Source organism: Filicampus tigris, chromosome 8 (assembly GCF_054856515.1).
Source record: "Filicampus tigris isolate MCC_2025a chromosome 8, RoL_Ftig_1.0, whole genome shotgun sequence".
Lineage (NCBI taxonomy): Eukaryota > Metazoa > Chordata > Actinopteri > Syngnathiformes > Syngnathidae > Filicampus > Filicampus tigris.
Window position 1 is genome coordinate 27963092 of NC_141224.1, and position 23845 is coordinate 27986936.

At 41.4% G+C, this 23845-nt stretch overlaps 1 protein-coding gene across 17 annotated transcripts in view; it reads right to left on the reverse strand.

Moving 5' to 3' along the window:
• Positions 1–15324, reverse strand: part of ano10a (anoctamin 10a) — a 97430-nt gene extending 82106 nt beyond the window's left edge. For 16 of the 17 annotated variants that reach the window (XR_015087905.1, XR_015087902.1, XR_015087904.1 and 13 more), the window contains exons 1-2: positions 15123–15324; positions 1104–1249 (exon numbers count right to left, since the gene is read on the reverse strand). Coding sequence is in view for 9 of the 17 variants with exons in the window: in XM_086038611.1 (XP_085894737.1) it covers positions 1104–1236 (133 nt within the window). In the remaining 8 variants the exon portion in view is untranslated. The remainder of the gene's footprint in view (positions 1–1103; positions 1250–15122) is intronic. The other variant, XM_086038609.1, reaches the window with a different exon arrangement.
• Between the last annotated feature and the right edge of the window lie 8521 nt (positions 15325–23845).

The window sequence follows — 23845 nt, forward strand, 5'->3', positions numbered from 1 at the left end:
AATGAGCGCCCTTAGTCTGGATTAAATGATATTATATGAATACAATGGTGTCATGGTGAGTTAACCAAATGATTCCCAAACAAAGCTATTCAAGTCATCTGGTGAAAATTCTTTTTGATATCGCAATATATATCACAAACCCCCCAAAAATCGCAGTGTTGCATCTTGGCTAGATTACTGTAATGCACTTTATTTTGGAGTCAGCCAGTCCTCTCTCAAACGTCTCCAGTTGGTCCAAAATGCTGCTGCCCGCTTACTAACTGGAGATTGGAAGATCGAGCACATAACACCAATTCTGGCCTCCCTTCACTGGCTACCAGTGCATTTTAGGGTTCAATTTAAGATGATCCTATTTGTCTATAAATCATTAAATGGCGTGGCCCCGGCGTACCTCTCTGAGCTCCTCCACTCCTACCCATCTTCCTGGAGCCTCGGGTCTGCAGACCAGGCGCTGCTCGAGGTGCCGAGGACTAAGCGGAGCCTCAGAGGGGATCGCGCCTTTTCGGCTGCTGGTCCTTCCCTTTGGCATGACCTCCCATTGGATGTTAGGCAAGCCCTCCTTTTAGGCATGATTTTCTGCGAGCTTTATATGCTAGTCACAGGCAAAAGCAATACAATCCGGTGGGTTCATTCCACCGACTAAGGCGCATTGCATTGTGGGTATTAACCGGAATTGCCTGGATATTCGTAATTGTCCATATGGAGTGCTTGAGCGCTGCTAGTGCTTGCTAGCGCTTTCTAGCACTGGAGCCGTCGCAAAACGCTGGCAACAGGCACTGTACAAATACATTGTCAGCGTAATTACCTAATTTTTTGTCACCCTTAATTGCCGATTGAATGTTATTTCAAGGCCACTCTAAAAACAAAAACTAATTATATTTAAACAAAAGCCAAACCGAAATGAAACCTAACTCTAATGATAAATCACAAACTAGTATAACCCCGGGGGCAGGAGCATCCTAATAGCATTACGGTCATAAATTATTCTATTTTCTTTTCTTTTCTTTTTTTTTTTTTTTTTAAGTTTAGGAAAGGAAATGTAGTTAATTGCTCGTCTCTAGTTGAATATAATGAAGGATGTAAACTTCATACATAAATCGTACCTCCTTCTTGTTGTTTTTCTCTGATCCTTCTCAGTAGCCATGCAACAGTTTCCTCCTTAGTGTCTGGGGACAGTATCACCACCACGAGTGGTGAAATCCCAGAACCACATCTGGTGCTTGAAACGTCCATCATAATCTACTTTCACCTGTAAAAGTCGAAAGAAATAAATGAAGCAATATGCTCAGAAACCCAGGTGAACAAACGCCTGAGACAAGCTCCTCTCCTGTTCCTCTCAGTCGTCAGCAAAATGGGTGTCCAGCTGTAATTGGCTAAGTAGGCGGAACCAGAAGACGTCACTTCACTTTGTTATGACAACACAAATCTACAATCTTTGATTGAGTCTAATATTTTTATTTATGTGTATTTATTTGCATATAAACCCTCATGGTTGTGGTTTTCTGTTAAATCTTGGTGTAATTATTTATATTCAAGACTGTCTCGTGTTTTTGATCGCGGGACTGAATTGAAAACGAGCAGGAGTGCTTCCATGGACTATATATTGAAACGCTTTACGCTTCCTGTACAGTAGGTGATGGTATGCACCAAAGAGCTGTAATCCGCTCATGAAAAATGGAGGAGAAAAAAAAGGCCTGCCTTCGATAAAACGTTTGATAGGAAAAAAAAAAACTAAATCGCAGCATGGTGCGTGATGTAGGCTTCCGCCGCCAAACATGAAGCGTTTAAACCAAAGAAGAAGCAGCTTTTAAACCAACGAGGAAGAAGCTGTTAACTCAACGGAGCATGCTCGCGGGCCCGGCGGCCATGCGCTACTATGCTTGCGGGCCCGGCGGCCGTGCGCTACGCTCGCGGGCCCGGCGGCCTTGCGCTACGCTCGCATCCAGCGGGCGCGTGCCGTAACTTTGCTCAAATAAATGACCACTCGACTATGTACAACTCTTACAATTAAATTATATTATGCATGATAACCCTATTAAAAACCCGTGGATGGAGCCATGGTGTACAAGTAGAAGAGTTCTTGTCTGTGACATGCCAGCAGTAGTTAACTTTATCCGACACCGGCATCGAACTCAAGGTAAAATCAAGCAAGTAAAATATGAATGGACTATGGCAATAGTGAGTCCGCTAAAAAGATAAAGTAGTCCTAAAACGGTTGGTCAATGATGATGTATGCACTGCAAGAGAGTATTCGTTCACTTACATTGGATGAACATTGAATGCATGCTAATATATGTCAACAACTGCTTTGAAGAGACCTAATGCAAATAAGCATTTACAATGTACTGGCGACCCTTGTGAGGATAAGCGGTATCGATAATGGATGGATGGATGATGGAGGACAAACTGCACATTACACTACATAGCGATGTACAAAAAACAGTTAGCTGTTATTTAAAGAAGGTTTAAAACAAAATCAATAATTATCAATATTGACTGAAATGAAATACTTAGATTGTGACAATTTCTCAGCCCTTCTAAGCACATTATCTTTAAAATGGAGTTTATTTAATCTTTATATCGACCAGTTTATTTCACTCTTTCAGTTATATTGACCTCTTAGTGAAGGTTAATTATTATGTTAAAATAAAATACAGCCCTATATATATATATATATATATATATATATATATATATATATATATATATATATATATATAAACATATATATATACATAAACATATATACATATACATATACATACATACATATATATATACATATATATACACATATATACATACATACAGATATATACACATATACACATATATACATACATACATACATATATACATATATATACACATATATACATACATACATACATATATACATACACATACATACATACATATATACATATATATACATACACATATATACATACATACATACATATATACATATATATATATATATACACATATATACATACATATATACACATATATACATACATACATACATACATACATATACACATATATACATACATACATACATATATACACATATATACATATATATATATACACATATATACATACATATATACATATATATATATATACACATATATACATACATATATACATATATATATATATACACATATATACATACATATATACATATATATACACATATATACATACATATATACATATATATATACACATATATACATACATACATACACATACAAATACACATACACATACAAATACACATACATATATATACATATATACATATATACATATATACATACATACATATATGTATACATATACATACATACGTATACATATACATATACATATACATATACATACATATGTATACATATATATATACATATACATATATATACATATACATATATATACATATACATATATATACATATACATATATATACATATACATATACATATATATACATATACATATACATATATATACATATATACATATATACACATATCAATCAATCAATCAATCACATTTTATTTATATAGCACTTTTCATACATAAAAATGCAACTCAAAGTGCTTTAAAACATTCAAAGCAAAACATAGAATTATCTTCAATCAAAAGAAAAGATAAATTATTTAAAAGTTGTTGAAAGCCAAACTAAAAAGGTGTGTCTTGAGCTTCCTCTTAAAAATATCAACAGTCTCTGCAGACCTGACATCCTCTGGCAGGCTATTCCAAAGGTGAGGACCAAAATGGCTGAATGCAGCCTCGCCGTGCATTTTGGTCCTCACCCTTGGAATAAATAAAAGGCCGGCGCCAGAGGACCTCAGGATCCGCGAGGGCTGGTATGATAAAAGCAAATCAGATAAATAAGATGGCCCAAGACCATTAACACATTTATAAACTAATAAAAGTACTTTAAAATCGATCCTGAAACACACAGGGAGCCAATGCAGCAATTTCAAAACTGGCGTAATGTGCTCCCGCCCTCTGGTTCTCGTCAGCACCCGAGCGGCTGAATTCTGCAGTAGTTGCAGTGGTGAAATGCTCTTTTTCGGGAGGCCAGAGAGCAGGGCATTACAGTAATCTAAACGACAGGAAATAAAGGCATGCATCAGCACTTCCGTGTTAGCCTGAGAGAGAAACGGGCGGACTCTGGCGATATTCTTAAGGTGATAAAAACCAATCTTGGTTACATTTTTAATATGAGGAATAAAACTGAGCTCAGAGTCAAAAATGACGCCAAGGTTCTTCACACAGTGTGAGGGATTAAAAATGTGTAGTTTTGGTAAAAGCTTCTCTCTCTGACCTTCGGGACCGATAACTAAAACCTCAGTCTTGTCCTCATTGAGCTGTAGGAAATTATCTGCCATCCATGACTTGATATCTAAAATGCAATTTAAAAGGGTATCAATGGGTCCTGTGTCATCAGGAGACGCGGCAATATACAGCTGCGTGTCATCAGCATAGCTGTGAAAGCTGATGCCGTGTCCCCTGATGACATCCCCGAGGGGAAGCATATAAAGATTAAAAAGTAAGGGGCCTAAAATCGAACCTTGAGGAACCCCACATTTAATTTCATGAGTTTTAGAGGAACAAGTATCCATACTTACAAAGAAATATCGGTCTGTGAGATAGGAATAAAACCAGTCAAAAACAGTACCAGAGATGCCCACTAGATTTTTAAGTCTATTTAATAAAATTTGGTGATCTACTGTATCAAAAGCAGCGCTTAGATCCAGTAGCACCAAGACTGTGAGTTTTCTCACGTCTGCAGTGCACCTAATATCATTTAAGATCCTTAAAAGAGCAGTCTCCGTACTGTGGTTCATCCTAAAACCAGATTGATATTTCTCCAAAATATTATTTGTATTTAAAAAATGATTCAACTGGATGAAAACCAGTTTTTCTAAAATCTTACTTAAAAACGGTAAGTTGGATACGGGTCTGTAGTTATTAAAAACGCTCGGGTCAGAACCGCTCTTCTTCAGAAGGGGCTTCACCACCGCCGTTTTAAAGGCAGCGGGGAAGACGCCTGTCTGAAGAGAGCAATTGACTATATTTAAAATTTCTTCTTCAAAAAATCCATAAAATGTCTTAAAAAGAAATGTGGGAATTGGATCCAAAAGGCAGGTTGTTGGGTTTACCTGGGAGAAAACTCGAACAAGTGTCCTTGCATCAACCAGGGCAAAACTTTCCAGTGTTTCCTCATGTAAATATGATTGTCCGGGTTTATTAAAACTTGTGTTTTGACGGGCTAAAAGACTGGATCTTATGTCAATCAATCAATCAATCAATCACATTTTATTTATATAGCACTTTTCATACATAAAAATGCAACTCAAAGTGCTTTAAAACATTCAAAGCAAAACATAGAATTATCTTCAATCAAAAGAAAAGATAAATTATTTAAAAGTTGTTGAAAGCCAAACTAAAAAGGTGTGTCTTGAGCTTCCTCTTAAAAATATCAACAGTCTCTGCAGACCTGACATCCTCTGGCAGGCTATTCCAAAGGTGAGGACCAAAATGGCTGAATGCAGCCTCGCCGTGCATTTTGGTCCTCACCCTTGGAATAAATAAAAGGCCGGCGCCAGAGGACCTCAGGATCCGCGAGGGCTGGTATGATAAAAGCAAATCAGATAAATAAGATGGCCCAAGACCATTAACACATTTATAAACTAATAAAAGTACTTTAAAATCGATCCTGAAACACACAGGGAGCCAATGCAGCAATTTCAAAACTGGCGTAATGTGCTCCCGCCCTCTGGTTCTCGTCAGCACCCGAGCGGCTGAATTCTGCAGTAGTTGCAGTGGTGAAATGCTCTTTTTCGGGAGGCCAGAGAGCAGGGCATTACAGTAATCTAAACGACAGGAAATAAAGGCATGCATCAGCACTTCCGTGTTAGCCTGAGAGAGAAACGGGCGGACTCTGGCGATATTCTTAAGGTGATAAAAACCAATCTTGGTTACATTTTTAATATGAGGAATAAAACTGAGCTCAGAGTCAAAAATGACGCCAAGGTTCTTCACACAGTGTGAGGGATTAAAAATGTGTAGTTTTGGTAAAAGCTTCTCTCTCTGACCTTCGGGACCGATAACTAAAACCTCAGTCTTGTCCTCATTGAGCTGTAGGAAATTATCTGCCATCCATGACTTGATATCTAAAATGCAATTTAAAAGGGTATCAATGGGTCCTGTGTCATCAGGAGACGCGGCAATATACAGCTGCGTGTCATCAGCATAGCTGTGAAAGCTGATGCCGTGTCCCCTGATGACATCCCCGAGGGGAAGCATATAAAGATTAAAAAGTAAGGGGCCTAAAATCGAACCTTGAGGAACCCCACATTTAATTTCATGAGTTTTAGAGGAACAAGTATCCATACTTACAAAGAAATATCGGTCTGTGAGATAGGAATAAAACCAGTCAAAAACAGTACCAGAGATGCCCACTAGATTTTTAAGTCTATTTAATAAAATTTGGTGATCTACTGTATCAAAAGCAGCGCTTAGATCCAGTAGCACCAAGACTGTGAGTTTTCTCACGTCTGCAGTGCACCTAATATCATTTAAGATCCTTAAAAGAGCAGTCTCCGTACTGTGGTTCATCCTAAAACCAGATTGATATTTCTCCAAAATATTATTTGTATTTAAAAAATGATTCAACTGGATGAAAACCAGTTTTTCTAAAATCTTACTTAAAAACGGTAAGTTGGATACGGGTCTGTAGTTATTAAAAACGCTCGGGTCAGAACCGCTCTTCTTCAGAAGGGGCTTCACCACCGCCGTTTTAAAGGCAGCGGGGAAGACGCCTGTCTGAAGAGAGCAATTGACTATATTTAAAATTTCTTCTTCAAAAAATCCATAAAATGTCTTAAAAAGAAATGTGGGAATTGGATCCAAAAGGCAGGTTGTTGGGTTTACCTGGGAGAAAACTCGAACAAGTGTCCTTGCATCAACCAGGGCAAAACTTTCCAGTGTTTCCTCATGTAAATATGATTGTCCGGGTTTATTAAAACTTGTGTTTTGACGGGCTAAAAGACTGGATCTTATGTCAATCAATCAATCATCAATCACATTTTATTTATATAGCACTTTTCATACATAAAAATGCAACTCAAAGTGCTTTAAAACATTCAAAGCAAAACATAGAATTATCTTCAATCAAAAGAAAAGATAAATTATTTAAAAGTTGTTGAAAGCCAAACTAAAAAGGTGTGTCTTGAGCTTCCTCTTAAAAATATCAACAGTCTCTGCAGACCTGACATCCTCTGGCAGGCTATTCCAAAGGTGAGGACCAAAATGGCTGAATGCAGCCTCGCCATGCATTTTGGTCCTCACCCTTGGAATAAATAAAAGGCCGGCGCCAGAGGACCTCAGGATCCGCGAGGGCTGGTATGATAAAAGCAAATCAGATAAATAAGATGGCCCAAGACCATTAACACATTTATAAACTAATAAAAGTACTTTAAAATCGATCCTGAAACACACAGGGAGCCAATGCAGCAATTTCAAAACTGGCGTAATGTGCTCCCGCCCTCTGGTTCTCGTCAGCACCCGAGCGGCTGAATTCTGCAGTAGTTGCAGTGGTGAAATGCTCTTTTTCGGGAGGCCAGAGAGCAGGGCATTACAGTAATCTAAACGACAGGAAATAAAGGCATGCATCAGCACTTCCGTGTTAGCCTGAGAGAGAAACGGGCGGACTCTGGCGATATTCTTAAGGTGATAAAAACCAATCTTGGTTACATTTTTAATATGAGGAATAAAACTGAGCTCAGAGTCAAAAATGACGCCAAGGTTCTTCACACAGTGTGAGGGATTAAAAATGTGTAGTTTTGGTAAAAGCTTCTCTCTCTGACCTTCGGGACCGATAACTAAGACCTCAGTCTTGTCCTCATTGAGCTGTAGGAAATTATCTGCCATCCATGACTTGATATCTAAAATGCAATTTAAAAGGGTATCAATGGGTCCTGTGTCATCAGGAGACACGGCAATATACAGCTGCGTGTCATCAGCATAGCTGTGAAAGCTGATGCCGTGTCCCCTGATGACATCCCCGAGGGGAAGCATATAAAGATTAAAAAGTAAGGGGCCTAAAATCGAACCTTGAGGAACCCCACATTTAATTTCATGAGTTTTAGAGGAACAAGTATCCATACTTACAAAGAAATATCGGTCTGTGAGATAGGAATAAAACCAGTCAAAAACAGTACCAGAGATGCCCACTAGATTTTTAAGTCTATTTAATAAAATTTGGTGATCTACTGTATCAAAAGCAGCGCTTAGATCCAGTAGCACCAAGACTGTGAGTTTTCTCACGTCTGCAGTGCACCTAATATCATTTAAGATCCTTAAAAGAGCAGTCTCCGTACTGTGGTTCATCCTAAAACCAGATTGATATTTCTCCAAAATATTATTTGTATTTAAAAAATGATTCAACTGGATGAAAACCAGTTTTTCTAAAATCTTACTTAAAAACGGTAAGTTGGATACGGGTCTGTAGTTATTAAAAACGCTCGGGTCAGAACCGCTCTTCTTCAGAAGGGGCTTCACCACCGCCGTTTTAAAGGCAGCTGGGAAGACGCCTGTCTGAAGAGAGCAATTGACTATATTTAAAATTTGTTCTTCAAAAAATCCATAAAATGTCTTAAAAAGAAATGTGGGAATTGGATCCAAAAGGCAGGTTGTTGGGTTTACCTGGGAGAAAACTCGAACAAGTGTCCTTGCATCAACCAGGGCAAAACTTTCCAGTGTTTCCTCATGTAAATATGATTGTCCGGGTTTATTAAAACTTGTGTTTTGACGGGCTAAAAGACTGGATCTTATGTCATCGATTTTACTTCTGAAGTGGTCTGCAAAGTCCTCACAGAGAGCATCTGTTGGTCTCTGTGGGGACTTATTAAAATCAGAACTAGTTAAAAGTTCAAAGGTGGAGAAGAGAACCCTGGGGTTGTTTTTATTGACTGTAATGAGGTTTGAGAAATAGGAAGATCTTGCCAGTTTTACTGTTTTATTGTAAGATTTCAGTTGTTCGCATAAAATTTCATAGTGTACTGTAAGTTTACTTTTTCTCCACCTCCTCTCTGCACTCCTGCATTTTCTCTTTGATATTTTGATAGCATTGTTTCTCCACGGGGGTACAGTCTTTGTTTTTGTTGTTTTAATTAAAAGTGGAGCTACTGAATCTAATGATGATTTAAGATGTAGGTTAAAATTGTCAACAATAAGATCACAGGGTGCAGGTAAAATGTCAGCAGGAGTGTTTTTTAAGATCTCGATAAAATTTGCTGCCACCTCAGAAGATAGGTAGCGTTTCTTCACTGTTCTGACCGGGACTGCTAGATGGTTAAAACTGGCGATGTTAAAATAGACACAGTAGTGGTCTGACACTGCCAAGTCAACAACAGAGGACACACCAGCAGACAAGCCATAGGTTATAACCAAATCCAGGGTGTGTCCTCTGTTGTGAGTTGGCTGCAAGACGTGCTGTTTAAAATCCAAGCAGTTTAAAAGGTTTGAAAAATCTCTGGATAGTGGGTCCGAGATGTTGTCCATGTGTATATTAAAATCGCCAGTTATTAATATTCTGTTATAACTGGAATATAAAATGGATAAGAATTCTGAAAATTCTGTAATAAAAGAAGTGGAATGATGGGGAGGTCTATAGACGCTAATGCAGAGAATAGGGGGACTGCTAAAAACAAAGGCATGGTGTTCAAACGATAAATAGCTGCTAAAAATGATCTCCTTTGATAAAAGAGTATTAATAAAAATTGATGCAGTCCCGCCTCCTCTTTTGCCATCCCTTGTAGAAAATAAAAAGTTAAAATTCGGTGGGCAAGCCTCGTTGAGAGCAACTGGAGCATCTGTACCAAGCCATGTCTCAGACAAAAGTATACCATGTAAATTATTGTCTAAAATCAGGTCGTTTATGATAAAAGTTTTGTTTAAAAGGGAGCGCACGTTCAGCACGGCCAGATTAATTATTGTGCTGGACGTGCGCTCATGGTGGTACGAATGAGCAGTATTAACATATACTAGATTACCACTGTTAAAACCACGTTGTTTGTGTGTGCAAGGGAAGCGTCTGCCGGTGATGGTTTCAATGGGAAAATTGTCCGATAGTGGTAATGATAATGAGGGCCTGCAGGGGGAGCTAGTGAGGGTGGTGGTACTGTGAGCAGCTGGTATTGGCCTGTAAGTGATGGTAGTGACATTGTCATTGCAGCGTTTATGAGTAGAAGAAGAAATATGATTGGTAAACAAGAGTCAGCTGGGAGTGGAATTGGTTACGACATGGTGGATGTTAGCGGCTAAAATCTTGCTACCAAGAGAGTTCGGATGAACACCATCCGGCTGGTAAAAAGACGGGCGATTCCAGAATAGGTTAAAGTTGTCAATAAAAGCAAAGTCAAGGTGGCCACAAGTGCGTAGGAGCCACGTGTTCAAGCTTAAAAGGCGGCTGAAGCGCTCGGCTCCGCGAGACAATGCCGGCAAAATGCCACTCACCCAGACCGAGAGATCGCAGGTTCTTAACAAGGCAAAGAGGGCGTGAAAGTCTCTCTTCGTCTGCTCAGACTGTCGGCGTATTGTCTCGTTTGTCCCAACGTGAACGATGAGCCGGGTAATGGATGATGGCAGAGAGTCAAGAACACCCGGCAGGATGTTAACTATGTCCATGACTTTCGCTCCGGGAAAACAGCGGGTGACGCAGCCGGGATAGTGAGTACGTCTAATGGTGCTGTCGCCAATTATAACGGTGGTCGGTGGGTGACGTGAGGAGGGAACGCCAAGGGACTCACCACCGGCGGAAGATTCACGACCCCACTGTCCAGGATGGCTCCGCCGAGGCCGAGTGAAGACGGTGGATGACACCGATGAGTGTCGCCGATGATGCTGGTGATGACGACCACCCTTGTACCGGGACACCGCGTCCCGGAGCAGCCCGACGCGTGAGTGGACGGCCGTGTCACCGGCGGACCCGCCCAACATGGGGTTCCCGGCCGAGGTCGTCGCCGTGGGTGGCGGGGAATCCGAGGGAGCCCCTGGGAGCACAGCCCCAGCGTCGGACGCAGCAGTCGGTGTCTCCGACTGCTGTAGTGCAGTGATGGGAACAGGAGACTCACTCGCCAGGGCGGCGAACCGATTCCCCAGGACCAGTTGGGGGCGGTGGGGTTGCTCCCCGGCCCTCCGGCCGCGGGACACCACCTTGACCCAGGTGTCACTCTGCAACGGTGTCGAGCAGGATGGCCCCGGGCAGGCAATTGGATCCCACTTCGCCGTGTCCGAGAGGCCAGCCGCCTCAGCCGTCATTGTCGCCGACAGGATTTCACGAGCGCGCCTTCTCATGACCACCGCGGAGAGTTCGGGGAAACGGGTCGCGAAGCAAGAGATGACCGATTCCTTCTCATGGAGCTCCTCTGAGAGACGACGAATATCCCTTCTTAGGTCAGAGATTGTCTTATTTGCCTTCTCCAGCAGGCCATTGTGTTCGTCGCTGTCGTCTGAAGGCATTTTAATACACTAGCTCCAAGCTAGCCCCAAGCTAGCCCGTTTCCGTCTCACGCTAGCTGTATGCTAGTCCGCGAGATCAAGCGACCCAGAGATTAACAAAAATTTAAATAAATAAAAAATAAGATAAAAATAGTCTCCAAAAATTAAAAAGAGTAAAAACGCAACGCGCAGGTGAGGTAGATTCGAAGGCGAAAGTGCAGAAGTGCAATCGATACCATCCACGTCCAAACTCTGACGTGGCAGGAGAAACGCAAACGGAAGTGACGTCGTCAATCATCAATGTCATCGATTTTACTTCTGAAGTGGTCTGCAAAGTCCTCACAGAGAGCATCTGTTGTATACATATATATACATATATATATATATATACATATATATATATATATACATATATATATATATATATACATACATATATACATATATATACATATATATACATATATATACATATATATACATATATATATATATATATATATATATATATACATACATATATACATATATATACATATATATACATATATATATATATATATATATATATATACATACATATATACATATATATACATATATATATACATACATATATACATATATATACACATATATATACATACATATATATACACATATATATACATACATATATACATATATATACACATACATATACATATATATATACATGCATATATACATACATATATACACATATATATACACATATATATGTATGTGTGTGTGTGTGTGTCTGTGTGTGTGTGTGTGTGTGTGTGTGTGTGTGTGTGTGTGTGTGTGTGTGTGTATATATACCGTATTGGCCCGAATATAAGACGGCCCTGATTATAAAATGACCCCCTCTTTTTCAAGACTCAAGTTTGAAAAACGTTTTTTGGAACACCAAATTAATTTTTATACAGAAAATAATTACAGTACATCATCTGGCCCACCCTGTTGGGAGACAAGCTGGAGTGGGCGGGGGTGGCCCACCACCTAACCACATGGATCCAGGACTACCTCACAAACCGGCCACAGTATGTGAGGACACAGGACTGCGTGTCTGACGTGCTCCTCTGTAGCACGGGGGCCCTGCAGGGAACAGGGAACTGTCTTGGCTCCCTTCCTGTTCACCCTCTACACCTCGGACTTCAACTACAGCACCCCTACTTGTCACCTGTAGAAGTTCTCTGACAACTCTGCTATTGTCGGCCTCATCACAGGCGGAGATGATCTGGAGTACAGAGAACTTCCTTAGGGTTTTGTGGACTGGTGCCAGCAGAACCGCCTCCTGATCAATGCGGGAAAATCCAAAGAAATGGTGGTGGATTTCAGTCGGCGCCATCACTCTTCACCTGCACTAGTGAATATCCGGGGAACAGATGTTGAGGGAGTCTCAACTTACAAGTACCTGGGTGTTCATCTGAACAATAAACTGGACTGGAGCGACAACACAGACTATAGGAAGAGTCAGAGCAGACTCTTCCTACTCAGGAGACTGAGGTCTTTTGGGGTTCAGGGGACACTCCTCAGGAACATTTATGACTCGGTGGTTTCATCGGTCATCTTCCAGGGAGTGGTCACCTGGGCAGGCGGCGTCTCGGCCCGGGACAAGAAGCGGCTGGACAAACTGGTCGGGAGGGCCGGCTCTGTCCTGGGCTGCTCCCTGGACTCTGTGGACTCGGTGGGGGACAGGAGGATGTTTGCCAAGCTGACATCAATGCTGGACAACCCGGACCACCCCCTCCAGGGCACCCAAACAGCACTCCACAGCTCCTTCAGTGACAGACTGTTACACCCTCGCTGTGCAAAGGAGAGATTCCGCCGCTCCTTCTTGCCTGCTGCTGTCAGACTCTTTAACAAGAACATTGTGTAGTCTTGACAAACTGGCGGACATTAGTGCAATTGTGTAGTCCTGCACCTGAGCTTATATCGTGCAATACCCAACATTCCCCACTACTGTAATACCGTGCAATACTCAACATTCCCCACTACTGTTAGTCTAGTTTTATTTTTATCCAATGCTGTTCCTTACATTTCACTACAACACTGCAGAACTGTCACTTACTTAAGAGTATTTTTCCTCTGTACTATGTACAGGCTAAAATGAGTGTTCATCATACTTTTTATGTAGATGTATGTTGATGTGTATATACACATGTTACTGCGTATATTTACATAGGTTTGATCCTGAATGTTTGCTGTTAATGTTATACATTAATGGCTACATTATGCCGCCGTCCCTGTGTTACCTATATCTTTCCTGCTGTAACACTGAAAATTTCCCCACTGTGGGATCAATAAAGGCCTTCTTATCTTTTTTAAAAACATTGGTACAATTTAGCAGTCAATTTCTGTGGCGCTTGCTAGTAAACATTTTGAACTAAAAGGGATGTATGCTTCTTTGTGTGGCTTATTTTTGTGACATTATGCTCACTTTGTCAGGAGATTGACAGGTAGAAATATTTGGACTTCAAACATGGGAAATCAGTAATATCCATCCATTATCAATACCGCTTATCCTCACAAGGATCGCGGGGTGTGCTGGAGCCTATCCCAGCTCTAGAATACTAGCGTCCCCTTATGGTCTGAATTTGTAGCTACAGAGCCACACAAGTCTCCAGACATGCATTCACAAATCGCAGTACGAATTGTGACTGTAGTAAAAGTCACATGTACGAATAAAGCCAATCAAGAGGCCCCGTGTTTACAGATCTCCCACATACACATCGTTGGACGCATACAACCAGTTGTTTGCGCATACAAATCAATGTACACATTTACAGATTTTTGTCACACATTTGTGACTTCAGTTACGCATTTGGAGATTCGCAATACGCATTTGTGACTGTGTTTACGGATACAAATTCTTTTTACACATTTGTGGATTGAAATACGCATTTGTAAATGGTTTTGCTACAATAATGACCCCATACAATGTGTCCCCACGGAAGAGATGGTGCCCAACGCACTGGGCGTACTCTGCGTATAGGGAGCAACGGCCCTGCATCCAAGTTATCATTTCTACAGCTACAAAATATTTTATTTGCATTGCACTGCATGAGGCAAATGGTGGTCACACAAAATACATTCTGAGGCCCCAGATCCGCACAATAAAGCAAAACTGCACATTTCATTGTGTCCTTTTATTGTGGCCAGCCGGAGGCACAGCTGTACAATAATCATGCTGTCTTATCAGCATTTCCATATGCCACGCCTGTGAGGTGAGATGGATTATCTTGACAAACCACCAACAAAGATTTATACAGATTTGTGGATAATATTTGAGGGGAATGGCATTTTGTGTATGTAGAAAAAAAAGTCTCAGTCCAGCTCACGAAAATTGTAGCAAAACCAAAAGTGTTTGGTTAGTTCAGTTACTTGCATATCATATTTGGATTGCATTGCTGTCTTCATTGCGGACAGTTATATAAAACTAAACACACTTGCTAACCGCTAAAAACTTAAATGGCCCTGCGAAGTAAAGTTTAGTTACGTGACGTGTAGTGCACTAGCACACCAAGAAATATCGAACAAATAACACTTTATCTTCGGCACCTACCGTGTTGAGAAATGTTAGGTGTTGTGAAACCTATTTCCGCAAAGCTCTTCGGGAGAAGCAAATCCTCTGTTGAGTGAGAAATGACCGTGCATGCACTCGTATAAAAGGGCAAATAACTACAAACGTAATGTCTGCATTTGTAAACACCACTTCTGTGTGGAAACGTCACGGGGTACGTCTCATTTCTCAAAATGCACGTTCATAGTTCCTCTTATTTTTTTCTTTCAATTATTGGCAGATTAAAAGCAATGTACAGGTACATACCACCACCTACTGTCCAAGCGTGTGTATCACCCATGTTCCCACCTTCAAAATATATATACATCAGTCTCGTAAACAATTAATAATAAGTCAGCTAGCTGACGATACAACCCTGTTTTTGAAAAATAAAGCTCAAATTTCATTAGTTATGCAAACAATTGATATTTTTCAAAGGCCTCTGGACTAGAACTAAATTTAAATAAATGTGAATTATTTGTTCTGAAAGAACATGCTATTCTATTATTATTTAACATAAAAGTCAAGAAAGAGGTACAATATTGGGGGATAATTATAACAAGAGGCAAAAAGGTGTCTGAAAAAAAGAATATTTGGGATAATATCAACAAATGCAAACTAATCTTTAGTCAATGGTTGCAAATAGATATCTCAGTCTCTGGGAGAATATTGTTGGCCAATGTGGACAGTCTTTCTTGATTAATATATCCGGCGTATTCCCTTCCCATGTCACATAAATTGATTAAAGTTATTAATAACGTAAACTTCAATTTCATTTGGGGCAAAAATAATATGATTAAAATGTTATGAAGATGGAGGAGGTAATGCCATACACTTTGATTCTATGAATGGTATATCCATCCATCCATTATCTGTACCGCTTCTCCTCACAAGGGTCGCGGGGTTAATGGTATAGTAAAACTTAAATGGCTAAAAACGTGTCTTAATAAGTCTGACTCTATTTGGCATCACATACCCAACTTGATTTTTGATAAATTGGGGGGAATTAACTTTCTTTTAAAATGTGATTTGGAGATGAATAAATTACAAGTGAGAATCTCTGACTTTCATCAGCACGTACAACTCTATTGGAAACTAATCTTTAAACATAATTTTACACCACATAACTCTCAAATATGGAATAATAGATATATAACCCTCAACAGAAGATCTATTTTTATTCAAGATTGGTTGTCTAAAGGTATATGGGCCGCTGCCCACTTTTTGAATGATGAGGGTAGTATTCTACTACATGCTCGTTTTTGTGAAAAATTTCAAATCCATTGTACCAAGAAGAAATACAATCAAACAGTAAAAGCTATTCCATTATCTCTTTTTTCTAGGGTGCAACAAGATATATGTTATTCACGTAATTTGAAACAACTCTGGATTGGTGGCATTGATTTTTGTAATCCCAAGTGTAATAACAAATTTCGAAGACATTATTTGCAAAATTGTAGTTTCCGAAACTCTGTTAAAAGGTATTATATCTTAAAAGATTTTTGAAAATAAGAAATTAAGATGACCAAATGTAATTGCCGTTCTTTTCCGATCCCATTTAAGATTAAGGAAAACCAATTCAAAATCATAAAAAAAAGTTTACCCAATGAATATCTAAAATATAAATTCAAAATGGAAACTGAAAATGAAAACCTGGAACATCTTTTCTCCTCGTAATATAATACAGACATTTTGGGAGGATTTTCATGACTGGCTACAACACAAGGGGAATCAATTTGCAATGTTAACAATGAAAGAGGTCCTATTCTGTATCACTATTAAGAATAATAAAACAGACTTTGGTATCAATAATTTACTAGGAATGTGTAAACATTTTATTTATAAATGTCGTTTTTTTAAGATGAAACCTACTATAACTCACTTGAAGGTAATATTTTGCTGTCACTGTTTAACAAACTTTTGTTTTCCCTTTTTGTTATGACTTCTGACAATGCCCCTTGTTCAGTTTTGCTTGTTTTGTTTCTTATATTATTTTTTGTGTGTGTATTTTTTCTTATATTTTTGTATTTGTACCTGTCATTTGATTGTAACACTCGGTGCTTTGTTTGTTTGTATTTAAGATTTGTTGAAATATGATAATATATATATATATATATATATATATATATATATATATATATACATATATATATATATATATATATATATATATATATATATATATATATATATATATATATATATATATATATATATATATATATATATATATATATATATTTAAAAAGTGCTTCCCTCACACACCGGATGCTGGGTCCTCGGTCCTCGCCCCTCTGTTTACATGATTACACCTCCCACCAGAAATTCCATCGAGGAGGGTGAACGATTGGCTCAATCCCAATACCCACATTTGCTCTTTTGTGCCCCTCGATTGCAGTAAAACCAAGTACATTTTTTTTTCTTTTTTCTTTAACAAAATATAGCCAACAAAGTATAACGTAGTAATCAGGCAATCCAATTAACATCTTTGTATACATATACAATACTATCAAAAGTACAATTTTACATTAAAACAAATAAGAATTACAATAAAATAAAATAAAAATAAGAAAATAAATTCACCTTTCAAAACAGGGATATCCCTGAGTTACTCTTTAAACATTTCTGCATGTAGAGTAATTATTGATTTACATTTATTATTTGTTAGATCATGAGACTTAAAATAATTATCTATCCATCCATCCATTATCTGTTCCGCTTATCCTCACAAGGGTCGCGGGGCGTGCTGGAGCCTATCCCAGCTGTCTTTGGGCAGTAGGCGGGGGACACCCTGAACTGGTTGCCAGCCAATCGCAGGGCACACAGAGACAAACATCCGCACTCACAATCACACCTAGGGGCAATTTAGAGTATCCAATCAACTTACCATGCATGTTTTTGGAATGTGGGAGGAAACCGGAGTACCCGGAGAAAACCCACACAGGCACGGGGAGAACATGCAAACTCCACACAGGGAGGCCGGAGATCGAACCCACGACCTCTGAACTGTGAGGCGGATGTGCTAACCAGTCGACCACCGTGCCACCATAATTAATCTACGTCAATCAAAAATAATTTAAATAATGGGGTAGAATTTAGAAATTTACATTTATGGATGTGAAATTTTCCCAACAAAACATATAAATTAACAATAGTACACAGCTTTTTTTCTTTAGATTCAAACATAGTAGTAATTTGTTTACTATTACTATACTCTTGTACATACACAGGTCCGCCATCAATCACCCGCGGAGGAGGAGGCGGAGTGGAAGGGGGGGCCAGGGGGCTGGATGCCACGGGTTTGAGCAGGGACATGTGGAAGACGGATGGACCTTCATTGTCGGTGGTAACCGGAGCCGGACAGACACCGGGTTGACGATGGCATCCACCTCGAACGGACTGGTGAACCTCGGTCCCAACTTGCGCGATGAGCCAGCAAGATGCAAGTCCTTGGTCGAGAGCCACACCTTCTGCCCAATCTGGTACGCTGGCGCTGGACGCCGCCGGCGATCCGCAATCGCCCAATTGCGAGCTGCAGACGTGACAGGGCGGCCCTGGTCTCCCACCAAACCTGACGGGCCTGCCGCAAGTGGTGCTCAACGGACGGAACCACAACCAGCCTTTCCTGCGACGGGAACAAGGGAGGCTGGTACCCGTAGGCGGCCATGAAAGGTGAACGCCCCGTGGCTGACGAGACCAGCATGTTGTGCGCATATTCCACCCAAGGTAGATGGGTGGCCCATGACGTGGGCCGACTCAGGCATACACACCTGAGTGCAGACTCTAGGTCCTGATTCGCCCTTTCGGATTGACCATTTGATTGAGGGTGGTATCCAGAAGACAAACTAGCGGTGGCTCCCATGGCACGGTAGAAACGTCTCCACACCTGGGAGACGAATTGGGGACCCCTGTCCGATACTATGTTAACTGGGACCCCGTCCAAGGTCACGGTGGAACCGGTAAAGGCTGCAGTAACCCCGCCGGTGGTTGTTGGGAAGATTTGCTGCAGGCGCAGACAGAGCAAGCCTTGACGAAATCCAAGACATCCCTCTTAACATTCGGCCACCAAAATTGCTGTGAGATGAGACGACACATGCGGTCCACCCCGGGGCGGCACGCCACCTTTGACGTATGCCCCCACCATAACACATCCGATCGGAGTTGCGGTGGCACAGTCTACACATGGTCGTAGGGTCTTGTCCTTCTTATCTATAAAGAAAAACCCCGCCCCTAATGGGGACTTGGAGGGCCTGATAAGACCTGCTGTGAGCGAATCGTCAATATATTCTTTCAAGGCTTGCTGTTCGGGCTGCGATATCTGATATAAGCCGGTTGTAGGCAGTGGTGAGTTGGGTATTATATCAATTGCACAGTCATAGGGTCGATGGGGAGGCAACGATTGTGCGCGCTCCTTGCTAAATACCCGACGTAGGTCATGATATATCTCGGGCAGTGAGCATAACAAAAGGAACTCCAACTTACAATAGCAGGGCGGTCCCATGAGATGACTGGGTTGCGGGTCTTAAGACATGGTAATCCTAAAACTACTGGTGCAGCTTGTATGGGCATGACGAAAAAGCATCTATTCTCTACGTGATTGCCGGAAATTTTCAAGATCAAAGGCCCCATGACTTGCTCAACCTCAGACAGGAGTCGGCCATCAAGATCGTTCACCCGCTTGACCTCTTTTAACGACTCAACCGGACAACCTAATTTCTTAACCAAAGCCGGGTCAATAAAGCAATCATCCGCCCCAGAGTCAACGAGTGCGCAGATAACAAGGCCTTCGTTAGGGCCGATAATTCCTCCCTCAAGTTGGAGTCTGTTCCCTCGGAGAGCACCAACCTCAATCTCTCCCCCCAGAATCTGCGCAGAGACGATCTCACCCTGATCTCGTCGGTCACTGCTGGGCGGAGTGGCTGACTCACAGTTGCCTATACAAGTAGATGTCTCTGCTCGGCGTGGAGGTCTGGTTGGGCACGTGGAGTCCCGATGACCCTGCTGACCACAGTAGAAGCAGGCATGCGCGTGGAACCGTCGCTGTCTCTCAATCAGTCCCAGACGTCCTCCTCCTAGCTGCATCAGTTCCTCAACCGTTGTGGCCGCCCCTGGAATTATGTGGCGCTCAGGATGGTGGGATTGGGCAGCCTCGTGGTTCGGAGGCATCTGGTCGATATGGAAGGACCTTGGCTGAGCATGGAGCTGCTCCCCTCCATGCTCCCGGTGTCTCTCTCGAAGGCGGTTGTCCAGTCTAATGGCAAGACTGATGAGTTCCTCCAAAGTCGTGGTATCATCATGGATGGCCAGTTTATTTTTCAGAGAGGAACTCAAGCCACGGCGGAAGATGGCACGTAACGCACAGTCACCAAAACCACTCTCCGCCGCCAAAATATGGAAGGCAATGGAATAGTCAGCAACTGACCGACTACCCTGATAACAGTCCAATAACTGACCTCCGGCCTCCTTCCCACAGACTGGATGGTGGAACACCCGGCGAACCTCAGCAAGGAAGTCCGGGAAGGAAGACCGAAGTTCTGCCCCTACTGGAGCAACCGGGAACAACAAAAACAAAACATGACCACAACAAGAACAGACCATGACAATTTCGAGGTTGGCCAATTGCATCAAAATAAACAGCGGTGTTCTATGTAATCAGAAGTTTTGAATAAGCACTTCCCAAATCTCTTTTCGCTCTGTGCGTACTGTTAAGTGTCACTACGTCATCATTGAAAACATAGGTGGTTGTTTGCTGGACTCTAGTAACATATACACCAGTTCATCATTGTCCCTGTTTTGTCCGTCAGAAGCTGTAGATTTCCCAGGATAGAGGTAGACAGCAGTCTACGAATAGGTGATTGTTCAGTGTCGGTGTTTTCTTGGTCACGAGGCTGTGTGCCAACTGCCATCAGGCACAGTCCTGCAAGGATGCAAACAGTGTCCTTAGCCAACAGGGCTGTGGTCAGCTTCCGGCCTGTGGTCTGCTCCATCTTCCTGAGAGGGGTGTGTAAGCACAGAAAACCCTCTCTCCAACTGTGGTCTTTCGACGGTGCGCAGTCAGCGCACTGGGTGCTGATCCTACTTCGAGGGACTGGCGTCGCTAGGCCCATCAACAGGGAACCAACCGAAGGATCTTGCACTGCGACTGGTGGATCCAGCCGTCACGCCCTTCGACCTTTACAGCAGTTGGACTTGCTGCAATCACCTGGAAGGTCTCTCGGCACCTTTGAGGAAGACCAGGTCTCCAACCTGGACCTGGCGTGTCTGTGGAGCAGACACACTGGCAAGTCATTGTGCTTATGCATTTCTTTCCGGTCAAACAGCCTTTTCATGTGGACAGGTAAAGAGGTCCCTGCAACTGGTTGCTCTGGGACAAGGTCAGGAATGTATGGTCATGCATACAGAATCTCAAATGGGGATAGAGTTTTTCCTCCTGTCGGTGCTATCCACATTCTTGTGGCTACTATGGGAATGCAATCAGCCACTTTCTCTTTGTTTCTTTCATGGTCTTAATGAGTCTGGCTTTAACTGTTCCATTGGTTCATTCCACTAGTCCTACTGACTGTGGATGGTACACACAATGTCGCTTCAAGTCAATCTTTAACAGTTCACAAAATGTGTTACATTGTCACTTCTAATTACAGATGGAATTCCAAATGTTGGAATTATGCGTTCACATAATGTCTCTACAACAGTTTTTGCATCATTGTGGGTGCTTGAAACAGTTCAATCCACTTTGAAAACACATCAAAAATAACAAGACAATATTGTTTCCCTTGTTTTTTGTTCAATTCAATATAATCAATGTGTATTGTGCGTTGTTTTTTTAAACAAATTATACATCATTTGCAAATTTCTTTTTAAATAGTGCGTAAATACATGTGTGTGGTAGTGCTGGTGTACCTGTGCTATAAACCCTCCTGTTGACACATGACTCAATCCATGTCGATTTTGTTGCCCACTCATATAAGGATTTAGGTAGCCATGGCTTACTGTCGGCCAATTTTCCTATTCCTGTGTCATAGTTTTGCCCCCTTGTTTCCCCAATATTGTTCTGTATGTGGTGCTTGTTTTTGTCGCGACTTCAAAATGTCTTGCGTTGTGTTCTGTGTTTCAGCTGTGTTCATGTGCTAATGTTGTGTCAACTGGGGGAATCCCCTGGGCCACTTCCTTCGCAGCTTTATCAGCTAATCAGTTGCCAATTGTGATTTGGTCATTTCCTGTCAAATGTGCTTTACATTTGCAAATTGCAATTATTTTTAGGCAGTTGCACTGCTTCTAGTAGCTGTTGAAGTAATGCCTTGTGGGCGAATTCTTTTCCTGTTGTGGTTTTGAACCCTCGGTTTGCCCAGCGTTGACAGAACAATCCACTGAACCCCAGCCGTATTGGCTGTCTGGCCAAATGGTTACATCTTTCCCTTGAAACATTTTGCATGCTTGAATCAATGCTGATACCTCAGCTAATTGCGCTGAACACATTGACTTCAACGTTCCTTGAAATAAAATCTTGGTCTGTGTTTTAACTGCATATCCCACCCTCTTTGCGGCCGTCTTCCCCTTTGCTAGCTGATGCGTCAACAAAAACAACTTCTCCAGTCGGGAGAGGTATGTCTGTTAGGTCGAGTCGGGGTTTGATGGAAATTTGGACATGGCTACCACAGTCGTGTGGCGTGCCATCTACTGGTGTGGGCAGAAGTGTCGCTGGGTTTAATGCGCCACACATTATGATGTTAATGTGTCCTTGTGATAGGAGAAGCGCGGTGCACAGTGTAGGTGTCTGCTGGTGACAAAAATGTCATCATTGCTTGTGAGAGCAGTACTGAAACTGCATGTGGCCCCTTGTGTTAAAGGACGTAACTATACCACTTCCGCTGATGTCTTGACCACCAAAGCTGCAGCCAACACTGCTTGGACACATTCAGGAGTAGCTCTAGCCACAGGATCAAGTTGTTGTGAATAATAAGCTACAGGCCTAATTTTTGTTCCATGTTTTTGCATCAACGCCGAGGTCATAAAACCTTGCTTAACTGTTACTGTTCGTTCAAAAGGTTTGTCATAATTTGGCAAAGCAAGTACTGATGAGTTCTAACAGAGGTGCAGAGAGCTTTACCGCCTTCATGACTGCTTCCTCTGTGTTTCCCCATTCTAGTCATAGTTCCTCATCTGAGGATGGCTCCGCATGTGTCTATCTTTTTGGTATTGCTTGCATTGTCGTGCAATGTGGCCTGTTTTACCGCAATTAAAACATCTGCCTTCTTTGAGCCATTGTTGTTTCTCTGGGGTCAATTTGGATGGATCAAATGGCCTTTTTTTTTTTTTTTTTTTTTTTACATTTTTATAATAAGGATTTTCTTGGTACTCTAAATTGCCCCTAGGTGTGATTGTGAGTGCGGATGTTTGTCTCTGTGTGCCCTGCGATTGGCTGGCAACCAGTTCAGGGTGTCCCCCGCCTACTGCCCAAAGACAGCTGGGATAGGCTCCAGCACGCCCCGCGACCCTTGTGAGGAGAAGCGGTACAGATAATGGATGGATGGATGGATTTTCTTGGTGTTTTATTTATTTATTTTTTTCGGTATAATAAATGTTTGTCTCGTGACTCTCAGTCTTCTTTTTCTTGTTCTCAACTCGCTCTAAATTTCGTGCATAATTTAAAATTCTCAATCCAGGTTATGTCTTTTAAATAACATATCTTATGCAAATATACTCTACTTTTACCAGCACAAAAATAG